An 18,160-nucleotide genomic window follows, 5' to 3' on the forward strand; every position below is an offset into this window, starting at 1 on the left:
GTAATAAACAGCAGCAAATTGAATATAGCAAACCTTGCTGAAAAATAGTCATCACTGGAATCTGTCATTTATTATTGAAGGTGAGCTTTCTTAACACAAAAATGGAAATACTGTCGATATGTGAGAAGCACATGAGGTGCTGTGAAGTGCCAAAAAGCTTCCTGGAAGGCGTTACTGTGGGGATACGCAGGAAAGCAAAAGGACTTCCAGCAGATACTTTTTTACCTTTGGGACTCATGGTGCTTCACCTTGTTGTCAGTGTTACACTACAAAGAAAGGTCAGTCATTTTACAAGAAATGTTTGACCATATGTGGCAGTCCCTCCCTCTTTAAAGAAGAAGGACAAGATTTAGCCCTGACTTATATACGTACAACGCATGAATTTCTTGTCTATTGTGGGTTGACCCACAAAAAAAGTCTCCGGAACTCACGCCGAAAAGAAACAGGAAGTTTGTCAATTTGATTTGAAGCGGTTATTTTGGCTAAATAACCACTCCTAAAGATTTTATCCGACTTGTACCAAATTTGAACCACGGCTACGAGACAGACGGGCGACGCTAAATTGTGAGCCATTTGCACTTTTCACATTAAGTCCAGCCTGAAACAACTTGTGTCATGGCTTCCAGCTTGACTTGACATCATGTGTGATTTTTTTCCCTTTCAGATTAAAAACATGACATTTTGATTAGTGTTAGACATTATGTGACAAGTAAAATGACAAAAGTGATGAAACTTGATTTGAAATGATCATTTAGGTCTTATAACCCTGTGCATACATGAGGAAAATGTTTTTGCTTAAGAGAAAAAAAAAGTGCAATTTATATACATTTTTTTTTCATAATTTCATGCTGAGTGATATTAGTGGCTTCATTATGGTGAAAATATTTATCCTTCTTAAAAAAAAAATCCAGTGAATACAAGCCCCCTATTATTTAAATAATAGCGCAAATCCGCAAGTAACTAAGGCTCACCCAAAAAGGGTTGTAATTGCCTAAATATCCCTCAAGATGGCGGCAAAGCACTAATTTTCTATTCGACAAGGCTTTGCCCTGACTAGTCGTCCCTCACGTCAACGCAGTTGCTAAGCACCACATGGTCCCAAACAAATATTTGTAACACGCATATCTATAATATGAACATGGTATTCAATTGAATGTACAGAATTACTTGTGTATAATACAGACATATGGCTGTGCATGAGACGGGGGTGGAGTTACAACTCCTCAGTATGCTGCAGTAGTATTAGTCGTCAGAGGATAAAAAAATCTATGCCGACAGTTATTGTTTTATTGCCTGTCTACATGTGTTGCCCCACTGTTCGAATATCGGTTCATACAAGGGTTAAAAAAGCCAGTGGCGGGTCGTGCATTTCACACGTTGGCCTTCAGTGAAGTCTTACTTAGTCCGAATTGAATAAAAAAAAAACCCTCATAATAAAATCATTTATGACACCATGGCTGAACAAATAATATAGAGAAGCACACAGTCACGCACGACTGAGTGTTGGACCACCTCGGCTCACGAGAGAGCTTCTCTTGAAAGGTCCATCCTCAAAATGGCTTTGCAAGTATATCTGCAATCGGATCCACACTTTTTCCCAGCAGCAGCAAACATTAACACTCATGTAGACCCGATACGCTCAACGACAACAATTCAAATGTGGACCTCATATTATAGGTGGTCGCTTTGTGGCTTAGATTAACTTCGGTAATTGACTTGCACAAAAACTGGTTCCATACCTCCCCCTTACAACTCCTCAGCGGGGAGGGCCACGTGTGGGGTACGGAAGCGCAACACGTCCTTCAGGTTATACTTCCCAGTCCGACTCAGTCTGTAGTAATGGAGACACGTCACGATGATGACGAGGGCCACAAGTGCGACGACCGCTGCTACCACCGCGAAAATAATATTCATGTAGTTGACTGGAAAGAGAGACAACAAAATGGTGACAAATTGAACATCGGTAGAAGTGAAGTCAAATATTAAAACAGATGCATTGAAGGATCAAATTAACGATTCGACCAAGTGAGGGCGACTGTACATGAGGGCAGTCAAAGTGTGAGACTCAGCTATTTCTAAAAGCCAAGGAGTTACAATATTATTTCACTGTCAGCAGCTTAAGAAGTATTTCAGTGCATTTAAGAATACATCGGTAACTTTGAGTGAGTACTACAATATTTTTTAGAGTATTTAGGTAACTTGTAGGGAGCACTGCAATCAATTTAAGACTATTTTGGTCAAGGAAATATTTCAATCGATTTAAGAGTATTTAGATTTTTGAGTAGGTGGACTATTTGAGTGGATGTAAGCATATTTAGGGAGGATTAGAGTAGATTTAAGAGTATCTAGAGTAGGTAACTTTTATGTTGTATTTGTAAATTCGGTATTATTTAGGAAACTTTTAGGGACTATTATGTAGATTTGAAATTATTTAGGTAATTTATGCTAGTATTTCAGTAGCTTCAAGAGTATTTAGGTAACTTTTTTAGAGTCTTAAGTAGATTTAAGAGTATTTAGGTAATTTGTGTAAGTATTTCAGTCGATTTTAGAGGATTGAAGTAATTCAATAAATTTAAGAGTATTGAGGTAATTTATGCGAGTATTTCAGTCGATTTAGGAGTATTTAGGCATTCTTTTGGTGAGTATTACAGTAGCTATTTCGGATTATTGAACTTTAAAGGCGTTTTCAGTAGATTCATATTTAGCTGGCTTTTAGGAGGTTTTTGAGTTCATCCAGGACAGTTTAAGTCACCCTGTACGTGAAAACATGGGTCTACTTACAATGCAACTGCATTTTAAGCTGGGTCATTATGGAGCCAAGTATTTTTTGGAGATGGCACTTCAACAACACATCATTACAGCAGTACACCTCAAAGACTTCCACAAATAAGGATATAATAAGTGCTCTCTTTATTTCTATTGTGCAAGTTGCTGGTTATCATGACCACCTCAGTAAATGAACTGTCAATTAATTATAAGACCCATAATTGAGTGTGTAGCGTCAATTGGCCACTAACAATTAAAATACCGTTAAAGTAAAATTCCAAAGCTCACCTTGTACATCCACGTTGAACTCAACAGTGGTCCTTCCCATTTTGTTGCTCGCAGAACAGATGTAGAGTCCTTTATGCTCCGTGGTGACAGAGTCCACTGAGAAGACGTCGCCTTTAAAAGTGGCAGCCGACGGGAGCATCCACGTGACCGAGGGTCTCGGGTTGCCCTCGACGGAGCAGTTAAGGTGCAGGGCGTCTCCCACTGTGAGGCTAATTGCTCCATAAGCAGGTTCATTGAAGTAAGGCTTATCTGCGTGTCGAATGAGACAAAAGTACAAGTTATTATATATTTTTTTGCGGTGGGGATGCACTTTTTTTTTAAGAGGGTGACAATATCTGACCCACATGCTGTCAGACTTACAGTGAACAGTGGTGGTGACGATATCAGATTGAGCACTGTACAGCTCACTATCAGGTCTCATGTCCAGTTCGGCGACACACGAATATTGGGCTGCATCGTCCTCTTTGGTGGCGTTGATGACGTGACGGAACATGTAGTCAGCCGGTTTCCTCTCCGTGTTGTTCTTCAGGTGGTACTGGCCCACTTGGTTTAAACCTCGGTAGACGGTCATGACGAGGTTTTTGAGGGGGGCAACTTTCTCCACGCGGCAGTACAGCGTGTACTGTTGACCCTCCAGTAGCGGCCCATCGTGATCGAGAAACCCCAACTCGACCTTTTTGGGCGGTTCTGCGAGGACACAAAATGAAGTTAAGATAAACAAAAAAAACATCCCCATTTTGGCCACTTCCCTTAATGATTATTGATGACGCACGGTGATAAGACACTGTTCGGCATGGTACTTCCTAAAATGCTGCATGTGTAACTTGTGACTGTCTCCTCGCAAGCCATTTGATTTATTCGAAGTGATCCATTGAAATGCGTTGAACTGCAGAGTTTAACAGTGCGAAAATAATAGATTATAAATGATAATATTTTTTCTGGTTTGAGGTTTATTTTTATCTAGAATGTTTGTGAGTTTAAAAAAAATGTTTCCCTCAATGCATTTATAATGAGTGTCAGCAATTTAGCTCATTCTTCTAGGCAGAACTGCTTCAGCTATGTCATGTATGTAGCCCTCTTGTAATCAATCCATAAGCTCTCGAATGGGTTGAGGTTTTGTTTTTGTAAGACTTGCTTTGGTGTTTTTGATTTCAATGATTCCAAGCTGTCCAGGCCCTGATGAAGCAAAGCAGGCCCAACTCAGAATGTTTTCTCTACCATATACCGTTTGTATGTATATGTATATCTAATAATTTGTATAATACCATTGCGATTATGTTTGCTGTCATTGATACTCTGTTTGTTCAATATATTATACGCATTGTAAATTTAATTTTAGTCTTTGAAATAACTTTGTGAGGCATGTCTCTCATAGCAAATTTCAAAAGTTTGAGTTTTTTTTTTTTAATTAGTCCAAGTAAACTGAGTCAAAACCTCCAAATTCATAATCCTGTTGTAAAGCAAGTTGGGCTAAAACCTGACAGCAATTATAGGCTTGTTAATGTCACGAAGTCAAAGATTCACCGCCTTTTTCTACAAGCACTGACTGGCATTTTTTTATCCATTTCATTTTACAGCTCGGACACTGAGGAGTGAACATCTCCTCTGATGGAGTCTCAGAGTCTTCTCAGGTCTTTCTATAAAAAGGTGGGAATCTAGTTTTTAAATATTTGTTAGAAGTGTGAGAAAAGGCTAAAAATATCGATCCCCTCTGTCGTGGTATTTGTGGGCATTATGCACCAATCAGTTGTGTCGCAATCAGATTCAGTTGCATCAACACAAGGGCTACATGCTGGTTCTCCAGCCACCCTCACCGCTAGTGGAAGATTATGATAAATGTGATTTTTGGGTGCAGACCATTAGTAAAAAAAAAAAAAAAATCAAATACGAAATGATACAGCGTTGAGAATTATTGTAAAGAATGAAGAGATTGTTGCGTCATTGTGCTTTAAATGAGCCGTAGATTGGCAAAATGCAAAACGGCGTCATCCATCGGAGACAATTGCTCACTCTGATTGCCTGTCAGTTTGCGATACAAAACATGAAATAGAGGTAGATGATGGGAGTACGCAAATGCAAAGAAAAATGAATTCTCTATTTAATTCAGCTCCGCAAAACTTTGCTTTTAATCACTTAGATTTGTTCCTGCTTGTATTCGGAGTGTGTTGGGCAACGTTGGTATATGTGTGCATTTTATTTTATGAATCCCTGACTGCTGGTGGTATAGTAACCAAATACTTCTTAGCCATGGGCGCTGGGTAATGGCCACGCCCTCGTGAATCGTTGTCAAGCTGACCATCCCACAGTCAATCAACAATTTGAGCAGAAACCGTGTAGACTGAGGGAATGAAAACGTGGACAATTTTTCAATCCCAGCAGGAGCTTATTTTCGGTCCAAAAACTGTGGAAAAAAGATAAAGATAGTATGATAAGAAAGGAAAGTCTTACGGTAGACGGTGATGGGTAGTGTGCCACAACAGTGAGAGCTCTTGTCGTAGTTGTAGTAGCACGTGACGGACGAAGGGTACGCGTCCATTTTGTCCACCGTCCACAAAATGGTGGTCCCGTTTCGTTGCTCTTTGCCAATTGACCTTTCCAAACCAATCAACTTGTTATGGCAAGCTTGTTGGCAAACGAGGCAGCTGGCAGATGTCGACGCGCCAAACATCACAGTCACTCTGGGCGGACTGAATACAGGCTTGTCTGTGCATTTGTCATCTGGAAAGCAAAGAGGATTTACAGTTAATTATTCAGGCCTTCTTGGGGAGCGCTGTGAAAGCCTTTTGGAATTTGAATAGTTCAGTGAAAGCTTTGAGGTCAACTGCAACATTTATATTTTTTATAAATGTGAAAAATACTCCATTGGAAATAGACACAGTGGTGCCTTGCAATAAAAGCCATCGAGAAGCCAATTTTGGGCTTTGACTTGCGATCACAAACTTGAGATACAAACGCTAATGATGGCACGTAACTCAACACACTTCACTTCAACAGAAGTTTTGATCGATATATTTCATAAATGTTCTTCAAGAAAAGATGCTTCAAGCTGTTTAAGATTTCGGTCAAACTAAACAAAACAAATACATTTCACGTTTTGTCTTTAAAACAACCACAAAGACTTCACTAGCTTAATGCTAATGGGAAACTCTAAAGGTACAATGGCTAACAATTAGCATCTATGTGGCGGTTTTGTTACCTTTGAAGCAACAGAGATCTGAACACAAACACCACATTTTGACAGACAGGGATACATTCTTTATCCTCTTCAACGAACGACTAATATCATTACCGTACTGAGAAGCCAAAGAGAAGCATAGTGTCCAGTACAGTGAACCATATGTCTCTCTTATGCTGCCACCAGTTGGTCAAAGCACACAAAATGTGCATTGTAGGAGCGAAAGTCCAACTAAATATTTCATTTTGAAAATTTGCATATGAAATTGTTTTCTTTTTCAGATAGTTTTTCCCATTGTGTAAAGAAAATAAATGTACCAATTATATCTCATTTTAAAATAGATGTGTTTTTTTATTGTATACATTATGCATTATTTACATTAAAATTATTAACCAATTATCTCAGTCTCATATTTTTAAAGACAAAATTGTTTATTTTGCTATTGTTTAATCATTTAAATGAACAATAAAATAAGACAAAACAAAAAAAATCACTTCAGTAAATATGTTTGAATGAATGTATACATTTTAACAAAGTAGTGATGGGTGGGAAGGCAAAATAAATGCAGCAAATATTGCACGTTGACTCTTAATCATGTAAATGCTCAGCTGGCTAGATTTAAGACATTTTATCTTATTGCACACGTGTAGTCTTCCTTTTGTTTTTTGTAGTCTCTCTCTGATGGCGCCACAAAAGGTTACAAGTGATGAGACGTGAGAAACAGGAAGCAAGAAAAACATGACGACCATTGAAAGAGAAATGGAACTGTGTGACTTACCACTTTCAGTTAAGCGACTCAACTCTCAGGCGCAGGCAATTATTTCCCCACCACATGTTTACATAATGTCATTAAAATTAAGGGTGGCTGTAGTTGTTTATCCCCCTTTTAATTATGAAATTGGTAACATCTTTTTTTGACAGTTGATAATATAAAAATAAAAGTGACACATGCAGTCTCACTTTTGGCAAGCTTCCTTCTTCCCATTTCCCATAAACTATGTGTCTGTCACATCGCCAAAGTTCTTGGTGAGTACACAGTTTATTGTCACCTTTAGTCTGCTATTGTAATGATAATTCTGACAAATAATGGGAAATACCATTTAAGCAGCAGATATTCGAACATAATTGGTGCAACAACCCATTCAGACATTCAATGTAACAGTTCGAACAGTCATGTATTTGTTATCCTCTGCCAAGAGCTGAGACGTGTCTTCTCGTACTGTACAGATGTCCATGACAGTATATAGGTATGTTTGTCTTGTACTGCCCCTTCGTGGCTAAGGTGGGCAGCAGTACAGTGGCCATTCAATTGCTACTAAGTATGACAAAAACTTTAAGTAACTCTCCAGCCAAGATGGCCCATTTTTCACTAACAAGCTCAGTTTATCATTTTTTTTTTGACGAGGAAACTAGTTATCGTTTTCTTTTTTATCGAAAATTCGCAAATAAGTAACGACTTGAAAAACGCCTACTTTTAATGAGGGATATGGCCGCGCCCCCCTTCGCTCTCTCCATGTTTCAAGCGGAGTTATTAAAGAGATCAATTACAAACTCTCCATTGGAAATCATTGTTCTTTCGTTGCTTATGACATCAAAAAACTGTGATCAATTGGCACCAAAATTCAGGTGGACATCCCTACCTATGACCACGTCAACATATCAAAAGGGGAGCTCATATTTGATGTGAATAAATCCAAAATACTGCGCACAACGCTTTTATATTTTCACAGGTTGAAGTGGACTTGAGTAGTGATGTGCATTTGCATTTTGGGGGCGATTGGTCGCCGTTTTAGACAACAGAACTGACAAAACAAGCAATACGTATTACAATGCTTGCCTCCCTACTGCGAAAAAAAATAACCAGCCAAGCTCCAAAAGGGGGCGTGCCGATTTATGTAAATTTCACCACAAAAAAATAAATAAAATTTAAATCACTACAGTCTTTTTTTTGGGAGGGGGGGCATTCCAGACCATCTGTCATTTTTACATGCAAACCTATTATTTAATGCCAATGCTAACGGCAATAAATGTTTTTACTTTGACAGTGGTTAACTTTTTGGCAAGATTCCTTCTGCTGAATTCCCGATTCGTGACGCACTCGGGTTTATATTACAAATCAAAGTGAAGGGTGAATTTTTCCCGTTTAATAGTAGCGGCAGTGAACGTCTTTTCCCACCTGTTTCATGCACAGTCATGCAGTTTCATCTTTGAGCCCACTTCCCCAATATGCCACGCGAGGTGAAGGTTCATGGTGAGGTTGAGTTTGGCTTCCTTTTAGTCTCGGATAAGAGTCGAGAATATCAAAAATGTATTTAAAACTTTGCCTACAATAAAATCTAAAGGTTGTATGAATGTTAACAGTTTGACTCTGAAACAGACCAACAGAGTCAAAATTCAATGAAATTTTTTATCGACTAAATCATCATATAGAAATATTCAACTTCATTGCTATTGTTGAATTGAAGAATGTTTTCATCTTAGCATCGAGGGCGACTTAAGTATTTTAACTTACCACAGCCGAACACGTGGACGTTGTCCAGAGAGCCCCACAGCGAAAGAAGAGCCCAAAATATGGAACGGGAAAACATTTCTAGTCGGTCTCAGTCGCCTGTTTTTAAAAAAAAAAAAGAGCTTGAGTGCAGCAGTGTCTTGTCGTAGCGCAAGCCGAAAAAGTGAAAGTAAGAGCCCTGGTGCTGTTCCCCACGCCCCTTCGACCGAATGGGAGAACAGCGTTGGAGGGCTTAAAGAATGCCTCAGTGGGTCATGACTCAGGAGAGAAAATGAAAGGTAGTCCCGGAAAAGTGTGTCTTTGTGGGAAATTTTGTTTTTTCTCAACCGTGCATGACTCAATCGCTCACAAGGATTGGAATCCCCGCCACCCATTCAGAGTTGGGCAAACACATGCATCAAACCTTATCTCGTATGCAGTGTAAATCCTATTTTTACTTTGGAATTTTAAGTGCTTTCCCAGCGTCTGGCAGGGCGCCAGCATCCCTTATCACATTTTTCCTGTGAAGCCTTCCCCTCCCACGTTTTACAGGAATTTAGGCCTCAACACACTCCCCCCAAGCAGTGACTATCCAGAGGAAGTGAAATAAAAACATTCTCTGAAATTTGTCGTTTAATTTCGACCATTTGTGAAAGGAGTTCAAGACAAAATGATGTGGCACATTTTTTTTTAAAAATCAGATTTATACAGGGTCAGGCAAAAGATGATCTGACACATTTGTAGGTTAAATAAAGTCAAATAAAGTAAAGAAACAAAAATGTGTTTAATTTTAAAAAGTACATACCATGCCATTTTGCTTTGTTTCTTTTTAATGCCGTTGTTTTTCGTTTCGTTTTCAGTCGCCGCCATGAATGGACTGGTGAGCATCATGCTTCCATTGTGGAAACGTTTATCAAAACAAACGAATCTGGAACTGCCACACAATGAGTGTTCCGTTTGCACTTCAGTCTTGGTAGACATGAACACGTACAAGCTCGAAACACGATCTTGTTATCGGTTGGCAACTTCAGAAATCCTGGATTTTCGTGAACGCCTTTGACAGTGTATGGACAATAATTCATTTAAATTTGTAAAACATAATAAATCAAATATTTATATATATATATATATATATATATATATATATATATATATATATATATATATTATTTGCCTTTTATTTAACCCACAAATGTGTCGGGTCATTTTTGCCTGACCTTGTATTATTAAACCAGGTTAAGTGTCAAGAATAGAAAATTGCAACCTTGGTTATTAGCTAATGCAAACTGTCACCGGAAACCAGTCTGAAGGGTGAACTGCATTGGGGGGGGGCAAAATTATTTTTGTAAGCGGACATGGCCCCCTTTGGCCCACTCGTGACGATGAGTGTGCACTACCGCAATGTTGGTCATGATGCTAGTACGTGGCGAGCTAACTACGTGTTTAGGTGGGTCTCTGTGTAAAATGTCTACAAGCAACTGCTGTAGTTGTTTCTGGCATTTAAGTCCCTTTCCTTGTGTCTCGAAAAAGATGACATGCTCCTGTCATGTTTCTGCTCAGACTGGGGTTGTTCTCCTATTGGACGCACAGTTTCCTGGAATCAAGTCATCGGCGTCCTGAGGCACGGCGGTTAGACCGTCCAACATCAGGTCCGCATCCTTCAGTGCGTAAAGCATGAACTCCGAGGTGACCGGAGGGGGCAACCCCGGCAAGGCGGCCACTTTGGACCCTGATGAGAGTGATCGCAGAGGGTCGGGGGCCGAGTCGGCGGTGCCGCTGTGGATGCTCCTGCTGCTGTGCCTGCGGGGGCGGTTGTTATAGTAGCGGTTGCGGTAGTTGGACAAACCGCGCGAGATGGGCGGTTTGATCAGAGAGGGCCGTCCGTTGGTACGGAGCTGCCGGTGCTTCTCGATGAACACGTGCACGGCCAGCACGCCCACCATCTCGGCCAAGACGAAAGACAGCGCCCCAAAGTAGAAGGACCAGCCGTACGAGTAGCTCTTCTTGTTGTCGCTCTGGCTGGGGTCGCCGGAGTTGGCCGATATGTACACGATGATGCCGATGATGTTGCTCAAACCTAACGAGTCAAGAACAAAACAAGATGCCGACAATCAGGATAAATTTGAACCTTTTCTCTTCTCTTGTACCCCTTAGCTGATCCATGTCTTTTTTTTTTTAAACTGGGCAGACCTAAACCCTATCGAGCATACGTGAGGCATCCTCAAATGAAAAGGACACTCTACAAACTAACCCAAACGGGGTCAACTTTTTGGGTTATTCGTTTTGTGGGTTGGTTTGTTCAAAACAATCGATTTTGTAAAATATTTTTAAAAAACGGTGATGTCAAAATTGGTTCAAAAAAGGGACTGACCAATTTTCATTTGTATTCAGCTTGTGGGTTATTTTGTACAAAACCTTTTTGTAAAAAAAAAATTGGAAAAAAACTGTTGGGTCAAACATAACCCAAATTGGATAAAAAAAACATTAACCTAATTTTTGGATTTATTCATTTTGTGGGTTATAGTGTACAAAACATTTTTTAAAAGTATGTTGCGTCAACATTTTTTTTTTTTTCAGGGCGAGGTTTTACTCAACTTTTGGCTTTAACTGAATAACCCCGATAGTTGTGTCAGTCCCTTTTCGACCCAAGTTGGGTTATTTTTGACTGGACTGTTTTTGGAGTGCAACAAATACATCTCTAATGTCCATCAGCTACGTGAGGTTATCACAAAGGAGTGGACGAGGATTCCAGTAGCAACATTTGAATCCCTGCTGCACTCCACGACCAAGAGGTTTCAAGGCAGGGCAGTGGAAATAAGACTGGCCACACAAAATATTGACACTTTGGGGACAGTTTGAACTTTTTCACTTATGGGTGTACTCACTTTTATTGCTAATGCTTTAACACGAATGTGTGTGTTGTTATTTTGAGGGGGGCAGTAAATTGACACCGGCCGTTATATAAGCTATACTCTGACTACATTGTAGCAAAGTGTAATTCTTCAGTGCTGTGCCATGAAAAGATTGTGTGAACAATTTATGTGATAGGTTTATTTAGGATTTTGAGTTCTTGTATATTCAGGTAAGATAAATTGGCAAACAATCATTTTCTGACATCTTGCTATATGAAGACCAGATACTGCAGTTAAGACGAATGACCCAACTTGCCCAAGACAAAATGACTGGAGGTGGAACTTCCTTACATGTGACTTGATCCCATTTTTGGCGCGGAGTGCTTTGTAAATGTTCAAATGTTAAAACTGTCCAATATTGATTAGAGCGTCTAGATGCCTTGTTGCACAATGCTGCCTCTCACAGGCCGCTGTTGGTACTTCACATTTGGAGGCAGACATCATAGCTTCCGTTCCTGCTCGGTGACAGTTTTATTTAATAGTGATATCACAATTTATCTATTTATCGGATTTCCCGATGCCATATAATTTTTTATTATTGATGGTTGAATTTACACACCTGCAGAGACAAAGAGAATGCCCGCCGTCAGGATGACGTTGTAGCGTGACTTGTAGAACTCGCTGGCCGCCACGCACACACCTCCAAGGAATAGCAATCCCACGCTGAGGATCGGGAAGAGGCTGGATGCCCGCACTGCCCCTGAAAGGAAGATTTATAGTTACTGTATTACGAATGTTAAGTGATGAAGCCAAACAATTTTAAGAATCGTAATAATCTTCAGAGCTCCAAGCACACGAGCTTCATGAGGCGACAAATCGGTGGCTTGCCAGGTTTGTGGGCATTAAACAACAACGAAAAAAATTCTTTCAAAAATGAAACAAGTGACACGCATTCTTGCAAATGCACATTTTCAAATGTTTCATTCCAAATCAAGTAGAGCACATGTGTCAAACTCAAGGCCCAGGGGCCAGATCTGGCCCGCCACATCATTTTATGTGGCCCGCAAAAGCAAATTATGTGCTTCGACTTCATGTTTCTTGCTAAAATACCAAAATTGAAAATTAATTTAACTTTTACCAATTCCCCTTTTAAAACAAATGTAATAATATTTGAACAGTTTATCTGGACTCTCATTTAAAAAAATAGTTATCAATTTGTTGTGTATAGGTAATATTAGGCGATCGCAATTTTATTTGAGTTAACAGTCATAACAGCCATCCGAGGGAAAGTATAAATACAATGTAGCCCGTGACATAAATTAGTTTGACAGCCCTTACGTTTTTCTATTTTACCAAAGAAAATTCTTCTTTTTTTTTTTTTTTGTCTCTTTGACAGGTTGCAACTGATAAGTGAATTTCATTGCGCTGTACTTGTGCATGTGCATCCATCCATCCATCATTCAATTCTAATCATATTCTGAGAAACATTTGAAATACTCCGCATATTACGATGGGAGCTCAGTAGGTACTCACGTAGCAAATATTCTGCGGCGTCCTGCTCGTAGTCTGCATCCTCTGCAAAGTGATCGATGTCCTTGCAAACGCCTCGGAATGTTCCTGCGGAGAAGCAAATGAGAATGGAAATATTTTCGATGATTTTATAGTATTGCGTTCCGTTATTTCAAAGCATGACACACTTTACAAGTGATTGACAGCCGCTATTTTGCGTTGACCCAGTCCACTTTGGACGCTCTCTCCCTCTAATAGTCACTTGGATAATGCTTAATGGGATGTGCATCGTCTGATGGGCTTTGCTATTGATTTCCCTGCTTTGGCTTCAGTTCTGATCTAAACTTGGTGGCTTCGAAACCTTTATTCTTTTTTTAAAGCTTTAGATCATTTTCACGATAGCTGATGAGAAGGTTTGGTATAAAATGTTAACCAATGTCCACGTTTAATGCATAGGAATCTCCCTTGTTGTTTGTTATGTTCGGCGCACGCTGGAAATTCTAACTTTGCTTGCTGCTCTCAATGCCCTTTGACCCCCCACGCATGCATCACGTGGGGATATATTGACGAATATGTCCCTATGCACAACGCCAATTGACTGGTATTGATGACGTGGTTCCATCGCTATGGTTACAAAAACAAAACTCACTGGATGGCTGCAACTTGTGGAAAAAAAAAAGGTCATGTGAAAAAGCAACAGTGTGGCAACAGTGTGGCCGAAAAACACACGACCGTGTACACTTTCCTCAATATTATATATATAATAAGGTTGTTAAAATGACCATGTCAAATTGGGACTCCATTCCATATGTAATATTAAACTCTGTTGGAACCACATTGTAGCTCCGCCATTGCAAAATGAAGAAATGGGGGGATGTATAATTGGGGCAAGGCCCTGTGAGGATTAAAATTAGTATAATGTAATGTTATTCAATGTATTATTTATTGCACAAGATATTTAACATTTCTCGCTGAAATCTTAAAAACTGACAAAACAATACGTTTGGATTTAAAATCAATCAAGTTTCTTTTATAGTCAATTAATCAGTAAAGTTAACTACCCAAGTTACTTTTTCAATTTTCAGCTAAAAAAAATTTATTGAAAATAACATGCGAAGTCAAATAAAATTATTAAAAAAAAAAAAAAATGCATACAATATATTACACAAAGTTGAACAAGAACCATAATATTGTAACAACGATTAAAAAAAACATACAATAATGCAATACAATTTTAATAATAATAATATTACTTAAAAAGAAAGAAAAAGGAAAATTAATGACCAAAACGTTTTTTTCTTACCTTCAGTGCAGCAGGTCCTCCACAAGCCCGAGTGGGTGAGCACCTCCTCGTTCTTGCGGACCGTCTCGTTGTCGCCCTGGTTCTTGGAGCGACACATCCCACGCGAGTACAGCCAGTAGTCGGTGCCAACGGCGATGGTCATGAGACTGAAGGCGCAGAAGGCCCCCGCCGTGGTCATCAGCATCATCACGCCGCGGTTGCACAGCCTCATGCCGCCAAAAAACTCTTGCCTTTGGAGTCACTTGCTTGAATGACAATCGACTTTTCTGTGCATCTTTTGCAAGTGAACATTGTGCTTCTTTTTATTTCAACCTTCAGAGGTCCAAGGGCCAAAGACGTTTATCCGATGGAATTCTTTGAGAACAACAGATGAGACGGAAAGTACAGCAGCTGCTCACAATGTGCGCACGGTCTACTGTGATGGAGATGCTGCTTGATACTCATTGGAGCAAGACCACACCCCCGCCGCATTTGTGTGTGCGTGTGCGTCAAATTAATTTGATAAATAAATGCATAAGCCTTGTTAACGTTTTATTTTCTAAATACTGTGGTTTTTCAAAGACATATATATTGTTGTAATTGTTTTGCTCACTTTCATTCAAAATTAAATGTTTTTTTTCTTTTTTTCTCTGATGAGGTGACGTTACCAAAGCACTCCATCCATCAGCTCCTGGTCCGGCCCACTCCTGTTCTATACCATTCTGTCACTCTTCTGGTCTCTGTGGCAATGAGGACGAGGACTAGAGAAAAAGGCTGGATGTATGATTGAGACACAAGAATCAGAGGCAGAGACCTATCCATACTTTAATGTGGATGCCTTACGCGCAGGTAATGACGGCGCATGCAACATGAGAGTAGCAACTCTTACACAGGTCGATTTATATAAAAGTCATCCAAATTTTCCTCTTCATTTGCATAGTAGTCATCAATGTTCCCTTCTTACTTTTCTTCCTCTGCTCAAAACGGTCACTGATGGGAGCGTGAAGCTCCGAAACGAATTTAAAACTTAATTAGAGCTGCAAGCAGTGCCCTTGCACCTCCAAATTACCATCAAACTTTGAAGCCATTCACATTGCCCATCTGTCTATAAGGAGCGTCCCAATACTTTTGACCAGATATTTGGGCAAATTGGGTAAAGTTCGTCTGACTTCCAGTCCCGTAAATAAAAACCATTTTCAAAAGGATAGATTTGCAAAAGTGAGTGAGTTTTCAGGCATTTTTAGGCCCCAAAAAGTTGATTCAGTAACTCAAAAATAATAAACACCATTCCAAGAGGGCATTTTGGGGACTTCTATCATATGGAAGTATATCTGTGTCAAATTTAAATTTCCGAGACTTTTTTTAGATGTTCAATTTCTTTACACAGAATTTTGGGATGGTTAAAAAAAAAAAACAGGGCTTGACCGATTTAATCAACTGATGTTTGCTCTTTTAGAATCTGCCAATTTTAACCAATTTATTTTCTTTTCTTTTGCAAATGAACACAATGCAACATAAAATAAAGATGATGGCATTCAAACATTTCCTCTCTTCCCCACAAAATGATAATAAAAAATATTAAAAAAAAAAAAAAGAAGCTGATTTTTACCAATTTTCCTCTCTGTTGTAAAGTTAGACACACACTAGTTTGTCATTTATTTCATTATATATTTTTAACTAATAATAAATAAATAAATAAATAGTCCCTAATCGGTCGGGCCCTAGCAAAAAAAAAAATCTGTTTAAATTTCATTCCGAAATTTAAAAGCACCACTTGGAGCTCTAATAAAAAAAGAAAAGAAAAAGCAGGTAGTGTTAGGTGCTGTTATGAGACCAGTCAAAACGGTCGAGGAGATGTTTGCGAGAACAACCTCAAACTGGAGTCCTTTCCTATTTACACATACACTGAAACACATACAGAATAATAACAAGTACAACTACTTTTATATGTTCATTGCACACAATCTCATGAGCTCCTCGTCACTGACTCTGGTCGACTGTGTCCAAAAAGCACAAAAAAAGATAAAATAATCATAAAAAAAATAAAAAAATAAAGCAATATACAGTATGGCATGCATAGGAGGAGCTGCATCACAAAGACAGTATAGCACTATAGGTGAGCGCATACATGGCGCCAGAGAGGAGATGAGAGATGGTGTTCATTCAATAATCATTTTGGGCAAGAGTTGCTTTTGCATTTGCGAGCGCTTTTCACATGAAATCCAGCCATTACCTCCGCTCTCATCCGAAGATCACTTTTCCGTCCGTGCAGCTGTCACGACAGCTCAGTTGAGCAAAATCTGTGGCGGTTTGATTTTACTGAGATTTGTTCCACATGAAGGAGAAGAAGAAGAAGCGTTCCAAAACTTTTGACCACAGACCCAACTAAAGGTGGGCTATAAAATTGGCCTCATAACTCATAACTAATCGATGAATCGACAACTAATCGGTCATCACATCAATCGCTATTTATTTATTTATTTTTATAATCAGCTGTTTAGATACCTTGTTTAATTTAATATTGTCCAAATCCTTGGAATTTCAGCCACAAATGTAAATATTCTGATTTCTGTAGTCGTCCAAGAAATCAGACTGATTATCTATCTACATTTTGCTTGTTTTCTGACATGTAAGAGACTAACTCAGTAACTCTATCACAATTAAATTTGTTTGTGCATTTTATGCCCTGCCAAGTTTTTTTGATAAAGGGATGGCAATAAAAATGTTTATTTAAATCCGATTGATCAATTAATCGAAAAAAAAATGTTGAGAAGTGGAAAGTGTAAGGTACAATTGCGACCCCTCTGCCTTTCTTGAGACTTCTAAGCGTGTCTAAGCATAGAACGAGTTCTGTTATATTTAACTTTTAAGTGCAGTATATTCGCATTTTTAAACATTTGAACGTGTTTTTAGGAACCTTCACATAAATTACGTCTTAATACTTTTTCCATAGGGTGGTACTTTGTGATAGAAGTTTGACAACCACTGCTTTGGATGATTTAATTGTCACCTCTGAATAATGAAAGAATTTGAGTTACTGTTGCATTTGGCAATGCGGACATGTGTCGCCAATCGAAAGTGATTTAAACGCAAGTAAAGCTCATCGTGCCTCCGAGTAAGAGCGCAGGCTGTCTTGATGTCATAGAGAAAAAGGGCTCATTTGGAAGACAAGACGTCCCACCCGCTACTACACCCTGCACAGACACGTGCATGCTTGCATATGAGGGTGCATGTGTGTTTGTGTTTGTGACAGCAAATAACATACATGACATATTGATCATGGAATGTTCATGATCCGACTTTGGCAAGAAGGAAAAACAACAAACATGCCGGCGAATCAATAGACATGCTGCGACATTGTTCGTTGCTGCCCTCCGCATTGACAAGCTGACACTGAACTCCTGGAAACACATTATTATTATTATTATTATTATTTTTTGTACCTCTGCCAAGCACAACAATGACAGATTTTGTTTTGATTTACGATTAGTCAAAAATTACAAGACTGATTTCCGCAAAACCTTGTGTGGATGTGGCCAGAAGAAGGACGTGAAACTTTTTGGTGAGAATCTGAATAATGGTATGAGGTCAAGAATTTCCAATTTTTAATTAGAATGACACAGTCCCACCTGTTCAGTAAAAAATAACCCAATTATTGGGTTATTCATTTAACCCAAAAAGTGTGGGTTTGGTGGGTTATTCACGTGAGTTAACTTTTTGGGTTAAATGAGTAGCCCAAAATGTTGGGTAAAATGAATGAAAGCACAAACCTACAAAAAGGTTTTGTATAAAAAAAACTT

General features: G+C 39.1%; 2 protein-coding genes across 2 annotated transcripts; both read right to left on the reverse strand.

The window, feature by feature from the left end:
* Positions 1–1,645: 1,645 nt before the first annotated feature.
* On the reverse strand, positions 1,646–9,107 carry LOC148332127 (vascular cell adhesion protein 1-like). The gene is made up of 5 exons (XM_088301631.1): positions 8,742–9,107; positions 5,503–5,772; positions 3,415–3,741; positions 3,055–3,303; positions 1,646–1,922 (listed from the first exon to the last, which is right to left on the reverse strand). Exons 1-5 carry the CDS (start codon positions 8,815–8,817, stop codon positions 1,747–1,749), a joined length of 1,098 nt encoding a protein of 365 aa, XP_088157757.1. The 5' UTR covers positions 8,818–9,107; the 3' UTR covers positions 1,646–1,746.
* A 1,031-nt stretch (positions 9,108–10,138) lies between these two features.
* cacng3a (calcium voltage-gated channel auxiliary subunit gamma 3a) lies at positions 10,139–14,764 on the reverse strand. The gene is made up of 4 exons (XM_088302850.1): positions 14,382–14,764; positions 13,103–13,186; positions 12,189–12,329; positions 10,139–10,794 (listed from the first exon to the last, which is right to left on the reverse strand). The coding sequence occupies exons 1-4, from the start codon at positions 14,590–14,592 to the stop codon at positions 10,274–10,276; spliced, it is 957 nt and encodes a 318-aa protein (XP_088158976.1). The 5' UTR covers positions 14,593–14,764; the 3' UTR covers positions 10,139–10,273.
* Positions 14,765–18,160: the final 3,396 nt, after the last annotated feature.

The sequence above is a fragment of the Idiotropiscis lumnitzeri genome, chromosome 8, assembly GCF_059441095.1.
Source record: "Idiotropiscis lumnitzeri isolate Australia: NSW breed Sydney's pygmy pipehorse chromosome 8, RoL_Ilum_1.0, whole genome shotgun sequence".
Lineage (NCBI taxonomy): Eukaryota > Metazoa > Chordata > Actinopteri > Syngnathiformes > Syngnathidae > Idiotropiscis > Idiotropiscis lumnitzeri.